The 22,406-nt window shown below is 42.0% G+C and overlaps 1 protein-coding gene across 1 annotated transcript in view; it reads right to left on the bottom strand.

The window, feature by feature from the left end:
- The window catches only part of LOC108104750 (DEAD-box helicase Dbp80), an 86,268-nt gene extending 64,287 nt beyond the window's left edge, over positions 1 to 21,981 (bottom strand). The window contains exons 1-2 of the mRNA XM_041817713.1: positions 21,863 to 21,981; positions 21,695 to 21,804 (exon numbers count right to left, since the gene is read on the bottom strand). Coding sequence (XP_041673647.1) covers positions 21,695 to 21,804; positions 21,863 to 21,910 — 158 coding nt within the window. The 5' untranslated portion in view covers positions 21,911 to 21,981. The remainder of the gene's footprint in view (positions 1 to 21,694; positions 21,805 to 21,862) is intronic.
- Positions 21,982 to 22,406: the final 425 nt, after the last annotated feature.

Genomic DNA, 22,406 nt, shown 5'->3' on the forward strand with positions numbered 1-22,406 from the left:
CGGCACAGGAAAATGTAAAACAAATCCTTAGGGACTATTTCTTCCCAAAAATGCTTCGGTTAGCGACAGAAATAACATCAAACTGCAAAACCTGTTCCATGGCAAAATACAAACACCACACATCAAAACAAAGGGTCGCAGAAACTCCTATACCTTCATTCGTTGGGGAAATTCTACACATAGATATTTTCTCAACAGATGGAACCCTTTTCCTTACATGCGTCGACAAATTCTCAAAATTCGTCATAGTGCAAACCATCGCATCTAGGGCCATAGTAGATATAAAAGCACCTTTACTTCAAATAATAAATTCCTTTCCGAATACCAAAACAATCTACTGCGATAACGAAAGATCATTAAACTCCGAGACTATTAAAACAATCTTGTTAAATCATTTCAATATCACCATTTCCAACGCTCCACCTCTACACAGCACATCAAATGGCCAAGTAGAGAGATTTCATAGCACTCTTGCTGAAATAGCCAGATGCTTGAAACTTGGATGCAAACTAAACGATACCATAGAACTAATCCTCTTAGCAACCAACAAATACAATAACTCAATCCACTCAGAAACAAACAAAAAACCATCAGAAATAGTTCACACAAAGCCCATGGAATTCGACATAAACTTAGTAAGAAAATTCAACAGGCACAGGAGAAGACGCTGGACCATTTAAGGACTATCGGGTAGGCGAAAAAGTTTTTCTAAAAGCAAATAAAAGACTAGGTAACAAGCTCTCACCGCTATGTTCAGAGGAAACAATAGAAGCTGACCTGGGGACAACAGTCTTAATTAGAGGGAGGGTGGTCCAAAAAGACAACCTACGCTAACCATCCATCGGAAGACTACCGACAACCTTTTTATAATTTTTATTTTTTTATATTTTTTATATTCATCTATATTCTTCTACATTATAATATGAGCACTAATGGCTGTTAAGACGGACGCGACGGTGAAACTGAATGACTATACGAACACGGACTATTCCCCACAAAGGACAGTGACATTGAAATCTTTCGGATACCTACAATGTGCAACGAACGTGACGACCCACGAGGACTTTGCTGACCAGACGGATACGCTAACGAGAACATTTACCGACAACCACAGACTACCAGTTATAGAGACGGACATCAGACAAATTCGCAAGTTGGTAGCTACCCTAAAAATCCATCCACTAGGAATATAAACTTAATTAGGGCAAGCCTTAAAAGTTGTTGCAGGTATACTAGACTTTAATGATATGGAGTAAAATTCAAACAAGAGCAACTAATAAAAACAGAATTAAATATCAAATTCCAAGAACTTTCGAGTGCTATTCAAAAATTCGAGACAATTAAAGATTGGCTAATTGGCTTAACCCTAGCAAAATTAAACATCGTAAGTCCGGACATTCTAGATAGCTCCGACATTGGCGAATTTAAAGACAAACAGCCTATTAACATAAGCTTAATAGAAATTTTAGAAGTATCTAGTATAAGTGTTTTTCAAAATTCCGATATCATTCATTTTCTCATTAAATTTCCTAACCCTAAGCTTGTTTGTAAGAAGACAACAGTCTATCCTCAACAAGATCCTAGACTTCGAAAACGGAAACCTAGTCGCTGAGTGCCCGGGACGAAACCTCAACATCGGGTACTGCAAGACGACAGTTGGCGCCACCTTCTGCAGGGAGCTCCAAAATAACACCTGTGCTCAGCAATCACGATCCACCAAGCTCGGCTGAGCCTTCCGTTCCACCACCTGAAGAACAAAGTCTACGCCAACCCAAGAATTAACGATGACTTGGAACCACCACCCAGAGCCCGATCAGAAGTGGGCAACACGCGCATTAAAGAAATCGTCGACTCCGCACTCTGGAGTCAATCCCACGGTTCCCGGCCAGAACTCTCGCGCAGCGAGTGATCGTAAGCACCTGGATAAAATTGCTGATCCGGCACTTTGGCGACAGCGCTTCGACCGGACGAAGACTTCTAGCTGCAGCCGGATCGGACATTTAGTTCAGTTTTAAATCATACTCCGCAGCCGTAGCTGTGTTATAAATAATTGTAACACATTGTTTATATTATCCTTTACCTTAACAGGTTTAGGTGAAATAAATAAAAGAAACTTAATAAACCCAATCTCTTATAAATGGATCCTTGCCCCAATGGGCTTGAGTGAAAGAAAGAAATAATACAATAAAGGTTACACTAAATTAACTTGTATATTCTTAAAATGCAAGAGCATCTCAACGTTGTACCATTATCTAGCCACGCCCACTCTTACGACCACCAACCCCGCTTTGTAAGAACGCTGACATATCGGTTACTATACGCCATTAAGGATGTAGTTTCTAATTATGTCTCAATGCGTATTATTTTTTTACCACGCCCACACAAACGCCCACAAAACCTGGAAAACAAAAAACACTTAAATCTCGGTACTATATTGGGTAGAAATTTAGGATTAATCACGTATTTCTAGAAACCGCAGACCGAGGTGGTTTTTGACCGGGCAACGCTCACTCTAAAGCCCATAAACCGAAATCTGTAGCGTCCATAATATTAAAATTTATAATTTACCAAAAAATTTCAAATCGGAACATTATTTTCGATTTATTAAGAAATTTTGGTCACACGGACGTCACCATCAGTTATTAAACATTTTTTTATGACAAAAGGTACAGCGCCACCTTTTGTGGATATGGTTGTGGTGATGGTTATTTTTAAATTGGATAAGACTTTAACGAGTATCTTATATTTGCAACCCTAAATTTAAGCATTCACTCTTGTTTTAATTTTTTTTAAATATATATATAAATAAATATACATAATAAATTTTTTTTCAGTCGGCTTAGTGTAAAAAAATTAATGGTGTATATCTCAAAACGCCCTCTATGCAAATATTACTCCTAATATAGAAGGAACAATTGAAATAAAAAACAGAAGAAGCGCTATAGTCAAGTGCCACGATTAACAGATATTCGTTACTCTGGTAAGCAATTTTGAATAATCATTTTGGCATTAGTTACTACAAGAACCATGTAATGCAAATTTATCAACGGTAAAAGCACTGAACATGTGAGGCCTTCTGACCTATGTTTCCAATGCAATTACAACAACCTTGAAATGTGATGTCATCTCTATAATATGCTTAGTTATTGTTTTTCGCGTTTGCTGGACATTACCGGTTGCTGATGAAACCAACAACTATATAGGATCGGAAACACTTCCTTGTACCAGTCAAATACTTTTCAATTAATACCTTTCACTCTAGGAATAGCGAGTAAAATAACAACTTATTATTGAAAAAACTGTGATAAGTTTAATGCCCAAAAAATATAATTTTCAGCAGTTTCGAAGTCATTTTTCGCGTTTGGTGGACATAACCGGTTGCTGATGAAACCAACAAGATATACGGAGGCAAATTCCGAACTATACTATACTATATAGGATCGGAAACGATTCCTTGTACCAGTCAAATACTTTTCAATTAATCCCTTCACTCTAGGAATAGCGGGTAAAATAACAACTTAGGGATCATTTTTATAACAAATTGTTATTATTGAAAAAAACTGTGACAAGTTGATGCCCAAAAAATATAATTTTCAGCAATTTTGAAGTCATTTAAAGGCCTTAAAACAAATTAAGAGATTAATAAAAAGTGTAGACTGATGTTATACGGATTTAAGTAAAGCCCTTGTGGCTATCTCTCTCGCCTATCTCTTCGGCATAACAGCTGCGGTCTCTTTTGTGCATGTCCCACCGGCTTGATCTCGAAAACATACACATTCTCGCTCTCTTTCTTTCTCTGTCGCTTACACTGCTATTCCTCAACTCCAACTCTCTTGTAACGTTTAGTTCACTGTTTGTTTGGCAGGTGAAGCTCAGGGGCTAGAGACCGCTTGGGTGCAACCTTATCCAGATACTACCCTTCCAAAAGGTACTTCAGCCGCAGCGCTGTCCGAAAAAGAAAGACTAGTATGGATCCAAATCTACATCCAAATCAAAAGGAAGCCGTGGCAATGCTAACATTGCTGCAATAGAAACGCTAACCAAGTCAAACCGTTTTAAAATCTTGGCAGACTATGAGAATGATGCCGAATCTACTGAAGTCGAAAAAAGGAAGCCTACGCCCCCGCCTATTTATATACGAGAAAAAGTTCCAACGTGTGGTCAACAAAATTATAGAACTTATTGGCAAGGACAACTTCCACATAATACCACTCGTAAAGGGCAACATCCAGGAAACAAAAGTTCAAACGAAGTCTGAAGATAATTACAGAGTATTATCAAAATATCTCACCGACAAAAAAGAACTTTTACACGTATTAGCTAAAAAGCAGCAAGGGCCTGCAAGCCGTACTTAAGGGCATAGAGTCCGAAGTATCGCCTGCAGAGATAACAAAGGCGCTACAAAAGAAGGGATTTAGCGCTAAGACAGTCTTCAATATCCTTAACAGGGATAGAAAGCCTCAGCCACTCTTTAAGGTTGAGCTCGAACCAGAAATTAAGTTCCTAAAGAAATACGAAGCGCACCCTATATACAATCTGCAGCTCCTGCTGCACCGCAGAATTACGGTTGAGGAGCCGCACAAACGCAATGGCCCGGTGCAATGTACGAACTGCCAAGAATTTGGCCATACAAGGTCTTACTGTAAACTGCGCCCGGTGTGTGTAGTTTGTGGTGAGCTTTATGACTCCGCACACTGCCCAGCGAGCAAAGATGACCACAACTCGAAAAAGTGCGGCAACTGCGGTGGAAATCACACTGTTAACTATAGAGGTTGCCCAGTTTATAAGGAGCTGAAAAGTCAAATCCTGCACCTAAAATAAACAGTTGATAGCCTCCAGGTCCAACCCTGAAGTGTTCTTCTCGACTGCAGCCAGATCCTCACTAGGACTCATAATCTCTGCCAAAAATGTTACATACGCAAGTGCTTTAAAATCAGGACTGGCTACCCCAGCCTCAAAAAGCTCATTGCCGCATTCAGCATACCAAGAACCGAACACGGCTCAGCAGCATCAACCGCCGGAGCAGCCAAAAAGTAACTTTGAAGGAGTTTATGTCGCTTATGCGTACAACTATGCAAGATCTGATGCGAAACCAAAATTTATTAATACAAATGCTGGTTTCACAACAATCCAAATAATGACTTCCCTACGAATATAAACGTGAAACGCAAACGGCGTTTCGCAGCATAAACTCGAGTTAGCGCAATTCCTACTAGACAATAAAATCGACGTAATGCTGCTTTCAGAAACACACAACAACACACAGGGACTGGAATTTTAATCAGAAGCCGTATTAAGTACCATTATCATACGAAATTTGCTAAAGACTACCTACAGGCCACATACATAAATAAATATACACCTAAATACTGGCAAGCAATTAACTCTAGCCGCCGTATACTGCACCCGCGCAGTGACGCAGAAAGAGCCAGCACGTTTGCCAACCACCTTTAAAATGTCTTCCAACCAAATCCTGCCACTAATGCGTTTACGCTGCCGACTCTATCATATAAGCCCCAGCCTCAACATGAGCCAATTGAGTTTCGCCCAAACGAAATCGTAAACATCATCAAAAGACAACTGAATCCGAAAAAATAACCGGGTTGCGACCTCATAACTCCCAAAATGATCATTGAGCTCCCATACTGCGCCGTTTGCACTCTCACCCAGCTCTTTAATGCCATCGCAAAACTTGGCCACTTTCCAGTGAGATGGAAAAAGTCAATTATAATAATGATAGCAAAGCCGGGGAAAGACCACACTATCCCCACGTCATATAGACCTATAAGCCTACTCTTTTGCCTATCTAAACTCTTTGAAAAATGCCTAATGACTCGGATAAACACATACCTGAGAATCCAGGAAGGAATCCCGTCACACCAATTCGGGTTTCGTGAAAAGCATGAAACAATTGAAGAGGTCAACCGGATAACATCACAATTTCGGAACGCTTTCGAAAAACAAGGGTACTGAACTGCCATATTTGTAGATGTCTCTCAAGCATTTGATAGAGTCTGGCTAGAAGGTCTAATGTACAAGTTCAAGACAATGCTCCCCTACAGCACCCACAAGATTTTAGAGTCTTACCTTCACGACAGAAAATTTTTTGTAAGGTGCAACGCTGCTATTTCTGATGATTACACTGTTGGAGCTGGAGTTCCTCAAGGTAGCGTGCTAGAGCCAACATTATATGTCCTCTACACAGCAGACATCCCGACAAGCACATGACTAACATTATCTACGTTTGCCGATGACATAGCTATTCTTAGCCGTTCTAAATGCCCGATTCAAGCAACTGCGCAGCTAGCTCGTCATATGGTCGATGTTGAAAAATGGCAGATTGGCGAATTAAAGTGAACGAACTAAAATGCAAACACGTTACGTTCACTCTGAACAGGCAAAACTGCCCGCCGATTACGTTAAACAACACTCTACTCCCACAAGCAAACGAAGTAACTTACCTAGGAGTACATCTCGACAGAAGACTCACATGGCGCCGGCACATTGAAGCCAAAAGAACACACCTAAAGCTAAAAGCCAGCAGCCTTCATTGGCTTATCAACACTAGGTCACCTCTTAGCCTTGAATATAAAATCCTGCTGTGCAACTCGGTACTAAAACCTATATGGATGTACGTCTCCCAGTTATGGGAGAACGCCAGCAATAGCAACATTGACATTGTTCAGTGAGTTAAATCGAAGATCTTGAGAACAATCACCGGGGCACCGTGGAACGTTCCCAACGAAAACATACACCGCGACTTAAACATTCTACCAGTCAAAGAAGTGATCGCAGAACAGAAGGTAAAGTACTTCACTAAGCTATCGGTGCACCCTAACCACCTGGCGAGAGGTCTAACAAGGTTGAGCAACCAATCACGCCTTCGTCCCAATGACCTACCCACCCAACGACCGACCTGAGGGACGCACAACCATAATGCAGTCTTAGTATACTGTTAGTTAAATTTTAATGTTAAGATTCGACAACTTATTGTTAGTCTCAAAATTAAGAGTAGATTCAATAAATAAAAGCAAAGCTAAATATATAATAATTTAATTTAATTTATATAATTTTCAAAACTGGTGCTCTGCAAACTTATTAAATCTTAATGGTTCTATGTGGAAAGCAATGACCTTCTGTCGCCTAAGACCTAAAGTGGCCACTTATACTCTGCATGGTGTAGCTCCGGAAAGAATTAATGCAGTTGAAGATCTTGGCATCCTACTCGATTCAAAACTTAAGTTTTCCGACCATATTTCCTCTATGGTTAATAAAGCTAGAGGAGTTATTGGTTTCATTAAAAGGTGGTCGAAGGAATTTAACGACCCCTATGTTACCAAAACACTTTTTATTTCTTTAGTTCGTCCGATTCTGGAATATGGATCATGTATCTGGGACCCCCAGTATGGGGTTCACCAGTGCCTTATTGAATCCATCCAAAAGAATTTTTTAATATTTGCTTACCGCGGTCTCAACTGGGATGCAAACATACACCTTCCCTCTTATAAAAGTAGACTCTTACTAGTCAATTTGCCATCCCTCGCTAATCGTAGGACGATGCTTGGTGTCGTCTTTATCCATAATCTTCTTAAGAGTGAAATTGATAGCCAGGCCCTTCTAGGCCGCTTGAATGACCATGTACCCCTTAGGATTAATAGAAACTATATTCCTCTATCCTTAGAGCATTGTAGTTCGAACTTTGCCCAAAATGAAGCAATTCGGGTACTATGTTCAAACTACAATGATCTTTATAACATTACTTCTAACTCTTCTCCTAACACTTTGAAAGTTTCGATACTAATCCATTTAGCACAAAACTAACTTTCCTCGTATCTTTACTAATCCACTCAGATCTAGCCCCGTGTTTCGAGCCGTACGTCAGACGGCAGCGCCCTTCGGTCGGTTGGGCGGGAGGTGGGTTGCACGTCAAGCCACGGGAGTCGCGAAAAAAAAAACAGGCTGGCTCCAATCAGCAAAACCACACGCTGCGCTTTGTGGAAGTTGGGATCTGCCAGAACCACATTGGAACCTTCCAGTTGGAAATATTAATGTTCTGACCAGGTTGACGCTCTGCGATGAGAGACGCACAACTGCCTCAATGTATACCGTATACGTGGATCGGCGAGACTTCAGGCAAACACTAAGTTAACTGAAGTTAACTGACCAAATGCTCGACAGAAGAGGAAGTCTCTTGATCGGCCACGAACGAGAATGTTGGCGGTTGGCAAGAACACTGCTTCAGCGTGGCTGTACTGGGTCGCAAACGCGTTAGCTGGCGGAGCCCGAGAGGTCGCAACACCAGCATCATTGGCAGGATCCATGCAAGGATGTAACAGAGCATGATGTCGGCGATTACACGTTGGGCACGGACGGATGAGCATCCACGGACTAAGTGTCCAGACTTGGGGCAAATTAAGCAGAGGGCAAGACGCTGGACTTCATCGTGTCGTTCCTCAACTGTCAAGGCTTGAAAACTTGGGCAAGAAGGAACAGCATGAACGAACGATTATTCAACGGCCTACGTCGGCTCACTTGATCCGCTGGCAGATGCGGAGCTAAGACCAAATCCACAGTCTCAAGTGTACGGCTTCTTTGATTCAAAAACCGACACATAGATTCTCAAGTTGGCAGGCTGTCATCAGTTTTTTCTTCGAGAGAGTCTTTCCACTTCGCCTTTGTGGCAGGGTCCAGCTTTTGAAAGATGATCTGGTTGAGGAGACATCCATGAATTTCGTCTGCCGTCCCGTCGGTCGGATAACTCCCGAAAAGTTGCAACGGATCCCAGCTCGACTGCCCCTAAGCTGCAGAATCTCTTTGATGTGAGCCTGAAATATTAATCGTCGATTACTGAAACGGCTGCGCAAAAGAGGGCAACATCATAATTCGCGTCAGTAATCTCTCACAGTCTCCAAAGCTGACTGCCGATGACATGGCAAAGGAATCCGGCCACTCCGCATAGCCACCGCTGAATGTTGGCATCGGCAACGGGGACAATGAGGGAGCAGGCGTGTACTGAGTGGGTGAAATTCCAGCACCACTGGCACCATCCAATAGCGTAGAGTGCGCAGCAACTGTACTGGAGCGCTTGGCAACTTCCACCTGGATGTCGACGAGCACGTCCATGGCTAGCTGAGAGAATTTCCAATACAAATCACTTCCGATTTCGATATAATTAAGCTCCTCCAACTCTTCCTGAAGCGTGGCAAATCAATAACGTAGACGGTTCTCCTTTGTCTCGAGGGTCATAACGGTTGAGTCCTCGGTCCGCATCGCAGCCTTGACTTTCTGATGCAGAGCCTCCATTTCTTTACAGGTCACCTCTGCTCGTCTCCGCAGCATCCTCTCCCTGCTTGCAGCAGCAGATCCAGTAGCTTAAGCTCCAGACTCCATTATATAGTTTAAGTGCACGGTTACGTCGGGGTCACCAAAATGTTGAGCAACGAAAAGTTTTTAATTGCTATAGAATAAATAAACCGTGGCAAGTTCAAATCAAAACCAAACCAACTCAGCAACAAAACCACGCCGAATGCAAGAAGTAGGTTTTGATTTAACATTTATTGAACTGCTTTGGGATATAAAATATTTCTTGTAAACTATAATAACCAAAAGACACAAAAACCAAATGAATTCCAGTAAAAATACGTTTTTCGATCTGTACCATCATAAAAAATAACCGTTTTAGACACCGTATAAATATGGACCAGCCTTTTGCAGCAGAAAAAAAACATTACCTAAAATTGAGAACAGGTACTAATAAAAAAATACGCAGATACAAACCAATCTGTAACTTCAACAAGCACATACATAAATATAGCCCCTTACGAAAGTTCCAATATTTTTATGATTTTCCGTGTCGTTATCAAGCCATATACCTGCTACTCGCAGTACGAGTGACTTATGACCTTTATTCTTGTAAGCATCTTCAGTAAACGGTAATAAGTTTGCCAGTCATGCGCGTGCATGGGTAATGGAAAAAGGGAAGCAAAGTTCAGTTGGCTCTGAATTCGAAGACGGGCAAGTGCTCGTAGTTGACCGCGACTCACTGCGTATCAGTATTAAAATGCAAGAAGAAGAACAGCAAATGTGTCAGCCCCTAACATCAAGAGTGGGATCGGCTCAAGCCCAGCGTGATAGTGAATGGCGATCTTTGTTAGAAGCACAAAATCTACGATTTATCGAAATACTAAAAACAATGCAGCAGCGTGCCTCCCCTGGAGGGCAGTGCGCTAGTTATGTCGCTGAGCGGAGCACTAGAAGGGAGCGCATCCCAATGTCTGGTTCAGATCAGCTATCCTGGCATAACCTGGTCAAAATTTTAAGAAGTATATTCGCTACGACGACTGTGAGACGCCGGCCGCCATCTTGTTAAATATTCTCAACGGACGCCCGAAAACAGGCGGGTGACGTCTCTTCTGACGAAATGGAAGTCGATGGAAATCGAGGAGATAGCTGATTCATTCGTGCTGGCACACACGTCGCAGGCAGTTGCTGATGTTAGATCTTGGAAAACGGTTGTCTTTTTCTCGCCTGAGTTTTTAGATTGCAATTAGTTTATGCACCCCCCAACCTGCAGCACAAAAGACGCTTTGTGCATTAAACATTTTGGCGCCCAACGTGGGGCAGTGTTTAAACAAATTATTAACAATTTATTAATTCATAAACAATTGTCGAAGTATCGCCCGCAACAATTATTCGCTCGACCCGCTCATCGCAACTCAACATTGTCATAACCGCATACAAAGGTGAACATTCAACCCTAGTGCATTCATCGAAAGTGAATAATAAATAAACAAATAAAGTTATTAACTATTCACGAAAATTCTAAGGGCAACGTGTCGTTCGTATAACGGAACTATTCGCGCTCTTCTTCGCACATCTCTTCGCTTGTGTGTGTGTGCCCGCCCGCTCTATAAGCTCGGCGTCGATCGCTCATTCTCCTTTGCTCCGTTATTCCGCCAGCAAAGTGTTGTTGTTTTGTTTACATCGCCAACTGCAGTCGCTGGTACAGTTTTTGAGTTCTAGTCGCTTTCGCTTTGAACTAACTTCACGGCATTGCCACATTCGTCGCTCCGCGTTGTTGTTGCCGCAACTTTACTCTCGTTCTCGCATTCGCATTCTTCGTCGCAGCAATGGAAACGACTATATTGGAGACTCTCAAACGGCAACGCTCGAATATTAAGCGCAACATTACGCGCATAAGAGGAATGGTCGATGTCAAGGAAGAAGAAGAGCAGAAATCGCCGGCTGAACTTCAGTGCCGTTTGGGAATCTTAGAGTCATATTTTAAGCAAGCCCTTTCGGTACAATCAGAAATTGAGACCATGGAATCCACAGATAGTGGACGTGCAGACCTGGAGGACAGTTAAATAACTACGAAGTTGGCAATTCAGCAACTTCTTGGAGAGGATCTGCACAACACAGTTTTCGATCACATCTCTGCACCAAGCTACAGCGCGCCGTCTCGACTGCCAAGATTGGCACTACCTAGCTTTGATGGAAATCATAAGGATTACAAGAACTTCATCTCGTCGTTTCTGCCACTGGTCAATCGTGAGCAAATATCTAATATAGACAAATTTAATCATCTCCGTAATTGTTTAAAGGGACCTGCACTGGAAGCTGTCGCAGCCTTCCCGGTCACTGGAGAAAATTATGCGAAGGCGCTGGAACGGCTGAAGGACCGGTATGACAAGCCTGCCCTAATCTTTGTCGAAACGATAGCCTCGATTTTTAAACTGCCGCCGGCTGCTGCGGCAAGTGCTCAACAGCTCCGCAGCCTAATCGACAACGCATCCGCGTTATATAGTGCCCTTTCATCGCTAGGCTCGGACGCTCAAATTTCTGAGGCGATGCTCATTTACGTGGTCATGGAGAAGTGCGATCAGCAGACCAAAACAAAATGGAACGAATCACTGGATTATCTCACTCTGCCATCCTGGAGCCAATGCACGCAGATACTTGAGCGCCACTGCCAGTTTCTTCTGTCTGACGAGCAATCCCATGGATCGGAGCGGCCAAGACCGACTCGTCCCCCCGCAAGATCTCACAATTCGTCGTTTTCGCTGACCAACGCACCATGTGTATACTGCCTCGCACCCTCACACAAATTGCTCGGATGTGACAAGTTTAAGGACCTTAATCCAACCGCGCGATTTGATGTCGTTAAAACACACCGTCTGTGTTTTAACTGTCTGTGTAGAGGTCACCAACTGTCGAGCTGCCCATCGAGAAATCGCTGTCGCACCTGCAACAAGGCACATCATACCCTGTTGCACAACAACCATTCGCTAGATTCATCTCGCTCGCACCAACCGTATCCAACCGCCCCGCCATTGGAAGCTGCAACACACTCGCACTCGCATTCTGGCCAGAAGTCTCAGGTGTTGCTTGCCACTGCTATGGTTCTCGTCAAGGATGCGTTTGGAACCTACTGGCCTGGAAGAGCTCTTCTCGACTCCTGCTCTCAAGTGAACTTCGTGACGGAAGACTTCGCACAACGGCTTCGCTTACGGAGGGAAAGACATGCAGTCCAAATTCGAAGCATCGGCCATTCGCAAACAGATATTAAATATTGCACAACTGTATCTGTCAAATCTCGCATTTCATCTTTCGTACTCTCCGCAGATCTCTGTATTATTCCACAAATCTCATACCAGCCCGATCTGGCCATCGACGTTTCGACTTGGAAGCTGCCAGAAAATACGCTGCTCGCTGATGAAAGATTCTACCAATCACGCCACGTCGATCTGCTACTGGGAACCGAAGCCTTTTTCGACGCCTTAACTGTAGGGAAAATAAGGCTGGGACCTCAAGGCCCGCTGCTGCAGAAAACTCAGTTTGGCTGGGTCGTAACCGGCCGACTGCAGCAAACCGCGCCAATAGAAGTTTCCACTTGCATGGCTTTAAACGCAAGTTCAATTGATGTCAACCTCAAACGTCTGTGGGAACTGGAAGCAGTCGACTCGCCACCTCTGCAGAAGCCGGAGCATGCTATTTGCGAGGAACAGTACGAGAAGACCACTTGTCTCGACAGCACTGGTAGGATTGTCGTCAAACTGTCATTCGGTCATTCAATCGAAATCTCCAGCACTTCGTCAACAATACTGCGACTTCATGGAGGAGTATGAGAAATTGGGGCACATGTCCCCAGTTATTCATCCTAAACTGCACGAGCCGCACTACTACATCCCGCATCACTGCGTCCTTAAACCCAGCAGTGAGTCTACTAAGCTTAGGGTGGTGTTTGACGCCTCTTGCCGGACGTCAAATCAATTATCACTCAACGACTTGCTATGAGTTGGCCCAACACTCCAGGAGGACTGGTACCTGCAGCTTCTAAAGTTCAGGCTTCATCGTTACGCCATCACTGCAGATGTGACCAAGATGTATAGGCAAGTAAATCTCGACATTATTGATCGCAAATACCAGTACATTCTTTGGAGAGCATTTCCAGAAGACACGCTGCGCACGTATCAATTGAATGCGGTAACCTACGGCACTGCAGCCGCCCCATTTTTGGCAACACGTAGCCTCAACCACCTCGCTGATGTTCATCAAGCTGACTGTCCAATCGGCGCCGCTATCATAAAGTCGTCTTTCTATGTTGATGACCTACTCACGGGTGCAGACGACTTAGAGACGCTTCGCATTATCAAGGATCAAGTCACAGAAATTCTTCGTCGAGGGCATTTTCCACTCACCAAATGGCATTCCAACTACGTTGGATTCATGGAAGATCATGCATCCAAGAAGCTCAGTTCCTGTGGCGAGGGACTAGCCAGCGCTCTTGGAGTGAACTGGAACCAGCACAAGGATACACTGTTCTTCAAGTTCATACCAAGGAACCACGCAACACGTATCACCAAAAGAAGTATTTTGTCCACCGCATCCGCCTTGTTCGACCCGCTTGGTTTGCTCTCACCGCTTGTTGTTGTCGCAAAAATACTTCTGCAAGAACTTTGGCTCGCTGGCCTGCAATGGGACGAGAGCGTTCCAGAAAACATACACACGGCCTGGAGCAAATGCCTAGAATCATTCCAAACAGTCTCAATTTTATCGATTCCCCGCTATTGCCTCCAACACAAGATGCGATCACTTCAACTTCATGGATTTTGTGACGCATCAATCAGGGCTTACGGCTGCTGCGTGTATCTACGCTCGGAAACGTCGACGGGAGATGTCGCAGTGCAGCTATTGACTGGCAAATCGAGAGTGGCTCCTGTGAAGAAAAAATCCCTTCCAAAACTGGAATTGTGTGGAGCGCATTTGCTGGGCCAACTGTATGCGAAATTGAAGCCTCTATTAGCGGACAGAAAATTCTCGGTCTATTTCTGGACGGACTCGCAGATTGTGCTTCACTGGCTAAAACAGCACTCAGTCACACTGTCAGCATTCGTTGGAAACCGAATCTCCGAAATTCAAGAATGGACCGCAGATGGCCAGTGGAAATTTGTACCAGGTGAGAGCAATCCGGCGGACATAGTTTCGCGCGGAGCTGCTACAACTGAGCTGGCAGCATCGCTGTGGTTCACAGGTCCACAGTTCTTGACCCAACCATCGTCCCAGTGGCCAACCACCCCGCAAATCATCGATATCGATCCAACTATTGTCAAAGCAGAGCAACGAAGGAGCACATTTACCACGGCTGTGATCAGCAATCATGTTCTCCAACAGCTGACTCACATCAGCTCATACACTCACTGCATTCGAACCATCGCATACGTCTTTCGCTTCGCCAACTTATCAAGAGGAGTCAAAATTGTCAATCCATCGCTTACATCGGAAGAACTTCGCCGCGCATTGTTCAGCATCGTCTACAATATTCAGCAACAGTCGTTCCTTGAAGATTTTCACTCGCTGCAGAAAGCTAAGCCGCTTACAAGTCACCTAAAGTATTTAACGCCTTTTCTCGACAGCTCATCAGGACATGCTCTTATAAGGGTTGGAGGACGATTACAGAACGCCGACATCCCTGAATCTGAAAGGCATCCGCTGCTACTGCCTAGCAAATCGCACTTTGCGTGGATTTATGTACGACACTTGCATCTGAGGAATTGTCATGCAGGCCCGAAAGCTCTAGTCGCGCTAATCCGTCTGGAATACTGGATCATCAACGCCAGGGACCTGGCTCGTCGAGTGGTGCGTTCCTGTATCGCCTGCGTTCGGTTCAGACCCAAACTGGAGAACCAACTCATGGGATCGCTACCACTAGAACGAGTGCTACCGCAACAGCCGTTCCAAAGGTGTGGCGTCGACTTCTGCGGATCGTTTAACACATATCTTCGCATTAGAGGAAAGGGTCCAACAAAGTCCTACCTCGCCGTCTTCATTTGTTTGGCATCCAAGGCCGTCCATATAGAAGTCGTCTCGGATTTGTCAACCAAGGCATTTCTTGCAGCACTTAAACGGATGATCGCCAGACGGTCAATTCCAACCGACATCTTCTGCGACAACGGAACCAATTTCGTCGGAGCTGCCAACCATCTTCAAGAACTACGAGCGTTCTTTCAAGACAAAGCCACACAAGAAGTCATTTCGTCTTATTTGTCAACTGATTTCATAACTTTCCATTTCATCCCTCCTAGAGCTGCTCACTTTGGAGGCCTTTGGGAGGCGGCGGTAAAAAGCGCCAAGAGTCTACTCTACAGAACACTGATGAATTCAAGATTCACCTTCGAGGAGCTCTGCACCATAACCACTGAAGTCGAAGCGATTCTCAACTCGCGCCCATTGTCTCCGCTGTCTCCAGATCCCAACGACTTTGGGGCACTTACTCCGGGCCACTTCCTGGTGGGGAAATCTCTTCGTGCCCTTCCAGAACGGACTGTGTCATCAACACATGCGTCCAGCCTGGAACGATTCGACGCCGTGACCGCGAGCAAACAACAGTTTTGGCGAAGGTGGTCGCTTGAGTACCTACAGGAACTACGCTCGCGCACCAAATGGACAACACCATCGGCCAACATCAGGGCTAACACCATGGTCATCATCCACGACGACAATCTGCCTCCTCAGCGATGGAAGATCGGGCGCGTCGAGACCGTTGTTCCCGGAAAGGATGGGCTAGTTCGAGTGGCCCACATTCGAATCAGCACTGGGGTGTGCTGCCGACCAGTGCATAAGCTGGCAGTATTACCCACGGATTCTCAATCTTGTTGAAAGATGATACTTTCAAGGCGGCCGGGATGTTCGGTCAAACTCACAATATTTTTCGTCTTACATACTGTTTCTCTTTGCCTATACAAATGTAAACAAAGCTCATTAACATGTATTAACCAATCTCTGTAAATTACTCTGTTAGAACATTATGTTATTTTGCCGCTGCTAATAAAAGGCAGTTGCTGATGTTAGATCTTGGAAAACGGTTCTTTTTCTCGCCTGAGTTTTTAGATTGCAATTAGTTTATGCACCCCCCAACCTGATATCTTATGCAGCACAAAAGACGCTTTGTGCATTAAACACTACTATTATATATTATAATGAGCTATTTGATAAAAATTATGATTTAAGTGCACTATCACTTAAAAGTTAAGTTAAAATTGAAGAACATTATTGGTCCATACACTGAACATTTTATTATTGGAATGACGAGCAGACGTGTCACGACTGGAGAATTAGAAATACGTTTATTGGATGCCAACAAGACTGTGCAGAGACGCCCATATCGTAAGCGTAAGATTGAAAAGAATTAGTAAGAGATAAAATCAAACAAATATCCGTTGCCTCTAATATCAGATCAAGTGAACAGACTCGGTGGGGGGTAAATACTTCTCTTGCTTAGATATGGCTAGTGGATTCAGGATGCAGGATCCATAGAGCTTTTGTAACCCCTGAGGGCCAGTATGAGTTTTTATCTATGCCATTTGGGCTGAAGAATGCCTCTTCGATTTTTTAGCGAGCTATAGCGCGAGCACTAGGTGCCTTGTTCCTATTCCTATTCGTATTCCTATGCAATTGTTTATATTGATGATGTAGTAATAGTAGCGAGAGCAAAAGAGGAAGCATTTGAAAGATTGACAGTCGTGCTAGGGGCGCTATCGGAAGCAGGATTTTCATTTAATATATAAAAAAAATGTTCTTTTCTGAAAACCGAAATAGAATATCTTGGCTACATGGTCAAGAACGGTAGTATTGAACCAAATCCGCGAAAAATACAAGCTCTGGCTGGACTATCTCAACCTAAGAATATTTCACAATTGAGACAATTTATAGGTTTAGCGTCGTACAAAATAGACGGCAAGACTAGAGTGATTGAATTTTTTAGCAAATGTACATCGCCCTCAGAATCGAAGTATCATTCTTACGAACTAGAGGCGAGTGCTTGTCAGCGTATACAAGGCTGCAACGCTGGGCATATTTACAATCATTTGACTTCACTGTAGAGTAGCGCAAAGGAAACAGCATGGCGCACGTGGATTTTTTATCCAGAAATCCGATTGTCACTGAATGTGAGACAATGAATAGGATACCCGAAGTTCGCATCGATTTGACAGAGGTGACAGACAACTGGCTTGTAGCTGAGCAGCAGCGTGATTCGTGCTTAAGGGAAATTATAGCCCAGTTGAATGATGGAGAGATGCAGGAGAGTTTAGCGAAGACGTATGAGTTAAGGGCCTGAATTCTATATCGGAAAATTCAGAGAAATGGAAAGACACGCTGTTTACCTGTAATCCCAAGAGCCTTTAGGTGGTCTGTAATAAATCACGCCCAAGAAGCAATCATGCATTTGGGGTGGCAGAAAACGTTAGAACAGGTTTACGAACAGTATTGGTTCGAGCACATGTCCAAGTATGTACGAAAATTCGTAGAGAACTGCATAACATGCCGACTAGCAAAGCCTTAAACAGGGAAAATTCAAATAGAATTGCATCCAATTCCGAAAGTTGAAATACCTTGGCATACTGTGCATATTGATATTAGTGGAAAGCTGAGTGGTAAAAATGATACCAAAGAATATGTCATAGTACAAGTAGACGGATTTACTAAATTTGTTCACTTTTATCATACTATGTATTTAAGGCATTAAGGTATTAAGGCTGTAAAACCAACAATATCACTTTTTGAGGTACCTAACCGTATTATAGTAGATCAAGGTAGGAGTTTCGCCTGTCGGAAGTTTCGTGAGTTCAATGCACCAAATAGAATTACATTTTATAGCAACAGGTGCAAGTAGGCAAGAGCCTGTAACTGTGGTTTGATAACGAAGATAGCCAAATGGGCGGGTTTGCGCAGAAGAGTTCGAGCTACTGAGAGATTTATACCAGGTCAAGTCGTAAGCACAAGTGTAGAACCAGAAGTGTTCTGTCATGGCGTTTGGCGCGGTTGACGGGTATGGTAAGTTTGTCTTCCTGAATGATGTGGGAAAGCAAGATAGCCTGCGAAATCGACATTTGATGACGTAGTTTGTGAAGTTGTGTGTGAATACTATTTGTTCTGATAATAATGATGTTGAGAGTAAATGTAAATTAAACTGTAAAGCGTGTATCGTGTATAAAGAAACTAAGCAACAAGTTATTTGTGGTTCCTTTTACTTGCATAATTGCTGAGAGCGAGGATTGAGAATAAGAGAGAGTGTCGTCTCAGCCGAGTGTGACGCTGCCGAGTGTTGGAAATATTGTTCCGATTTTTTTAATAATTGTTAAATCGATATTGACATAAATATGTTATACAAGGTCAAAAGAAAACATACACTATAATATTATGGACGCCACAGTTTCACAACTTTCTAGCTCTAATAGTTCCCAAAATTTTATCGTTTTTGGTTTTCCGGGTTTTGTAGGCGTGGTTGGATGGGACAAAAAACCATTCGCATTGGGAGCATCATTAAACAATTTTTGTGCGTAAAAATTACGTTTTCGTGTTATTAAGGAAATTATAAAGTATTTAAGTTAAAGCTTGTTAATTTTATGTTTAAAATATATGCTTGAAATGTATATCTTTCATTTGAGATATTACATTTTAATTTCAGTTACGTATTTCTCGAGATATTAAGGAATAAACTTGATACTCATGGGTATACGTATAAATTATGTGCCGACTGTATACGAGGTGTGTTCAAAAAGTAAGGTGACTCTTCAAATTTCGCGAATTTCAAATTTTTCGATTATCGATTTTTTTGTTTTGTTATATTGGTACACTCTTCCCTAACATCTGTACCAAGTTTCAATGGAACATCCTCTTTTGTTTGGTTGTGAGAGGCGTAAAGTTACAAGTTGTTTTGCGAGCTCGGCGATTTTTTGCTATCGAAAAATATGGATCAAAGGATTTGGATTTTTTGGCCAAAAACAACACCACAATAATGCCTCAGCCACCATATTCACCGGATTTGGCCCCATGTGACTTTTTCTTGTTCCCAAAACTGAAGATAATCGAAAAATTTGAAAAATTTGAAATTTGAAAAGTCACCTTACTTTTTGAACACACCTCGTATAACTTCTAAAAGGTTTCGATAATCGAAAAATTTGAAATTCGCGAAATTTGAAGAGTCACCTTACTTTTTGAACACACCTCGTATGTATTAAAATTATGATAGTGCAACACCGGAGACATTATCTGCACTCGTCTGGACTTCTAAATGTTGATTTTTCTAAATGATAGATTACGTATTTTTAACGTTTGAGCACAAGTTTTCGCCGCAGTCGTTTTATTTACATAATTAAAAAAGTTATAATGCTTTAAATTTAAGATTTCTGTTCAAACTCAAATCATTTAAATCAAAACGCCACTTAAATTTTAATTGTATTTTATAACTGCACGAAATGTGTTCCAATCCGCTGTATAAGAACACACAATAAGCCACGCAACATACAGTGGCTCCAAGCTTATTTCGTGCAAGAAAAAATCGAATTTTTAATTTGATAGTGCTACTAAACCAGCAGAGGTATCAAAAAAATTTAAACGCAGTAATGTTAAGAATGTCGCATATTATTAAAATAATAACAAAAGTTTTTACTAATTTAAAAAACAAAAGAATTTTTCATACAAAAACTAAAAAATAGGGCAGCTCCGACGCACAAGCTTATTTCGTGCAAGCACTTTAAGGGTTAATAACTCTAAACTAGGACTTTTAAATCCATTTTTTTTTCTTAATACTAGTAAAACTATATTAACAAAAGCATATTTATAAGTTTTCGAGGCTGGGGGCACCCAAAAATTACGGATTAACGAGGATTTTCAAACTATGGCGCCACGAATAATAGTCAATAGTTTGTTGAGCAAAGCGAATTAGTCCTTAAACATTTTAAGGATGGGAAAACCCAGGAAATGGTTGCCTCAAGCCCTAGTACAAACCCATACATAACCCAAACGCTTTTTTACGAAAATCGGGGGGCAGAAAGGGGCGGTAATGCACCGAACAAAATTTTTAATGACCAGGAGGAGAGACGTATTGTCCCAAAAGTGAAGGAAAACCCCAAGCTATCGGCTCCAAAAATAGTTGAGGAGATCGAGAACGAAATGGGCAAAAATTGTTGCCCAGGTACAGTTCGGAACATTTTACAGAACCATAACTTTAATGGTCGAGTTCCTAGAAAAAAGCCCTTTATAAGTGCTAAAAATAAGTTGGCGCGCGTCAAATTCGCCAGGGAACTTGAAACTAGTCCGATTTTGGTCTGGAACGACGTTATGTTTGAGGACGAATGTCCTAATGTAATATATTTGGGTCCCAGAGGAGGAAATATGTTTGGCGGCGTCCCAATACAGAGCAACATTCAAAAAACAAAAAATCAGCGGCTAAGCACGGCGGTGGTCATGCTATAGTTTGGGCATGTATTACTGTGTCCGGCGCCGGAAATTTGGTTTTTATTGACGGAATCATGGATGCCAATAAATATTCAACTATTTTGAAAGAAAATTTGGTACAAAGCTTGGGGTTTTCCTTCACTTTTGGGACAATACGTCTCTCCTCCTGGTCATTAAAAATTTTGTTCGGTGCATTACCGCCCCTTTCTGCCCCCCGATTTTCGTAAAAAAGCGTTTGGGTTATGTATGGGTTTGTACTAGGGCTTGAGGCAACCATTTCCTGGGTTTTCCCATCCTTAAAATGTTTAAGGACTAATTCGCTTTGCTCAACAAACTATTGACTATTATTCGTGGCGCCATAGTTTGAAAATCCTCGTTAATCCGTAATTTTTGGGTGCCCCCAGCCTCGAAAACTTATAAATATGCTTTTGTTAATATAGTTTTACTAGTATTAAGAAAAAAAAATGGATTTAAAAGTCCTAGTTTAGAGTTATTAACCCTTAAAGTGCTTGCACGAAATAAGCTTGTGCGTCGGAGCTGCCCTATTTTTTAGTTTTTGTATGAAAAATTCTTTTGTTTTTTAAATTAGTAAAAACTTTTGTTATTATTTTAATAATATGCGACATTCTTAACATTACTGCGTTTAAATTTTTTTGATACCTCTGCTGGTTTAGTAGCACTATCAAATTAAAAATTCGATTTTTTCTTGCACGAAATAAGCTTGGAGCCACTGTACATTAACTACGTTAATGTTTCTAGCTATTTACATATGTATATAAAAGTTTCTGCCTCCCTTAATATAAGATAGCTATTCAACACTTGTTTACATTGGTACAAAGCAGATTTTAACGCGTCCATACATAGAAATTATTAGGTTCCATGATATCCAAAAAGTCATTTTTGTTATCATTTTTTATGTGTTCAATACGTTGTAAACTCGTATTGACGAACTTACTCAGCGAAATCGATCTCGTTCTCATCAACAATTGTGCCCGCCTTTTTATTATTTCCCCGTTTCTCTTTCTGATCTAGAGCAATACCGGATTCTATGTTCAGTTGGTCGACCTAAAATACTCAAAAATTTTAAATAATATACTAAAATTCATGTCAAATATATAGGTACCAGCTTAGACACTTCCTGGTCCTCTGCTTTCTTAACCCAATCACACATGTCCGTTTAAAAATAAGAAATCTTAATGAAAATCACTTCTTCCAAAACTCGCTGATCCAAGTGTGACCAAAATGTCATTCCGAAACAAACTATAAACGGAGAAATCAAATAAATGTATACATCCACTGCCATAATAGGGCACACACACTAGCGATAACTAACTGAAATCTGCAGTACACTTTCTTTCTGGAGTTTAGTTTAAGGATTGAAATTCATCAATAAGATTTACTCTTCTTTAAATTAAGCTTAATTTAAAAATAAAGTAAATAATATTATTTTTAGGCTTATTCTTCTACTATTCTATTATTATTTCTTTTGCGTTACATAAGTTTTCAATTGGATTGAGGTCGGGACTTTGAGCTGGCCACTCCATGACCTTAAAATTTTGTTTTGCCAACCATTCTTTAACTATTTTTGCAGTGTGCTTAGGATCTCCATCCTGTTGGAAAGTGATATCTCCTTCAGGATAGGCACACTTATCGAGAAAATTGTGAAG

The sequence above is a fragment of the Drosophila eugracilis genome, unplaced genomic scaffold, assembly GCF_018153835.1.
Source record: "Drosophila eugracilis isolate 14026-0451.02 unplaced genomic scaffold, ASM1815383v1 contig_1040, whole genome shotgun sequence".
Lineage (NCBI taxonomy): Eukaryota > Metazoa > Arthropoda > Insecta > Diptera > Drosophilidae > Drosophila > Drosophila eugracilis.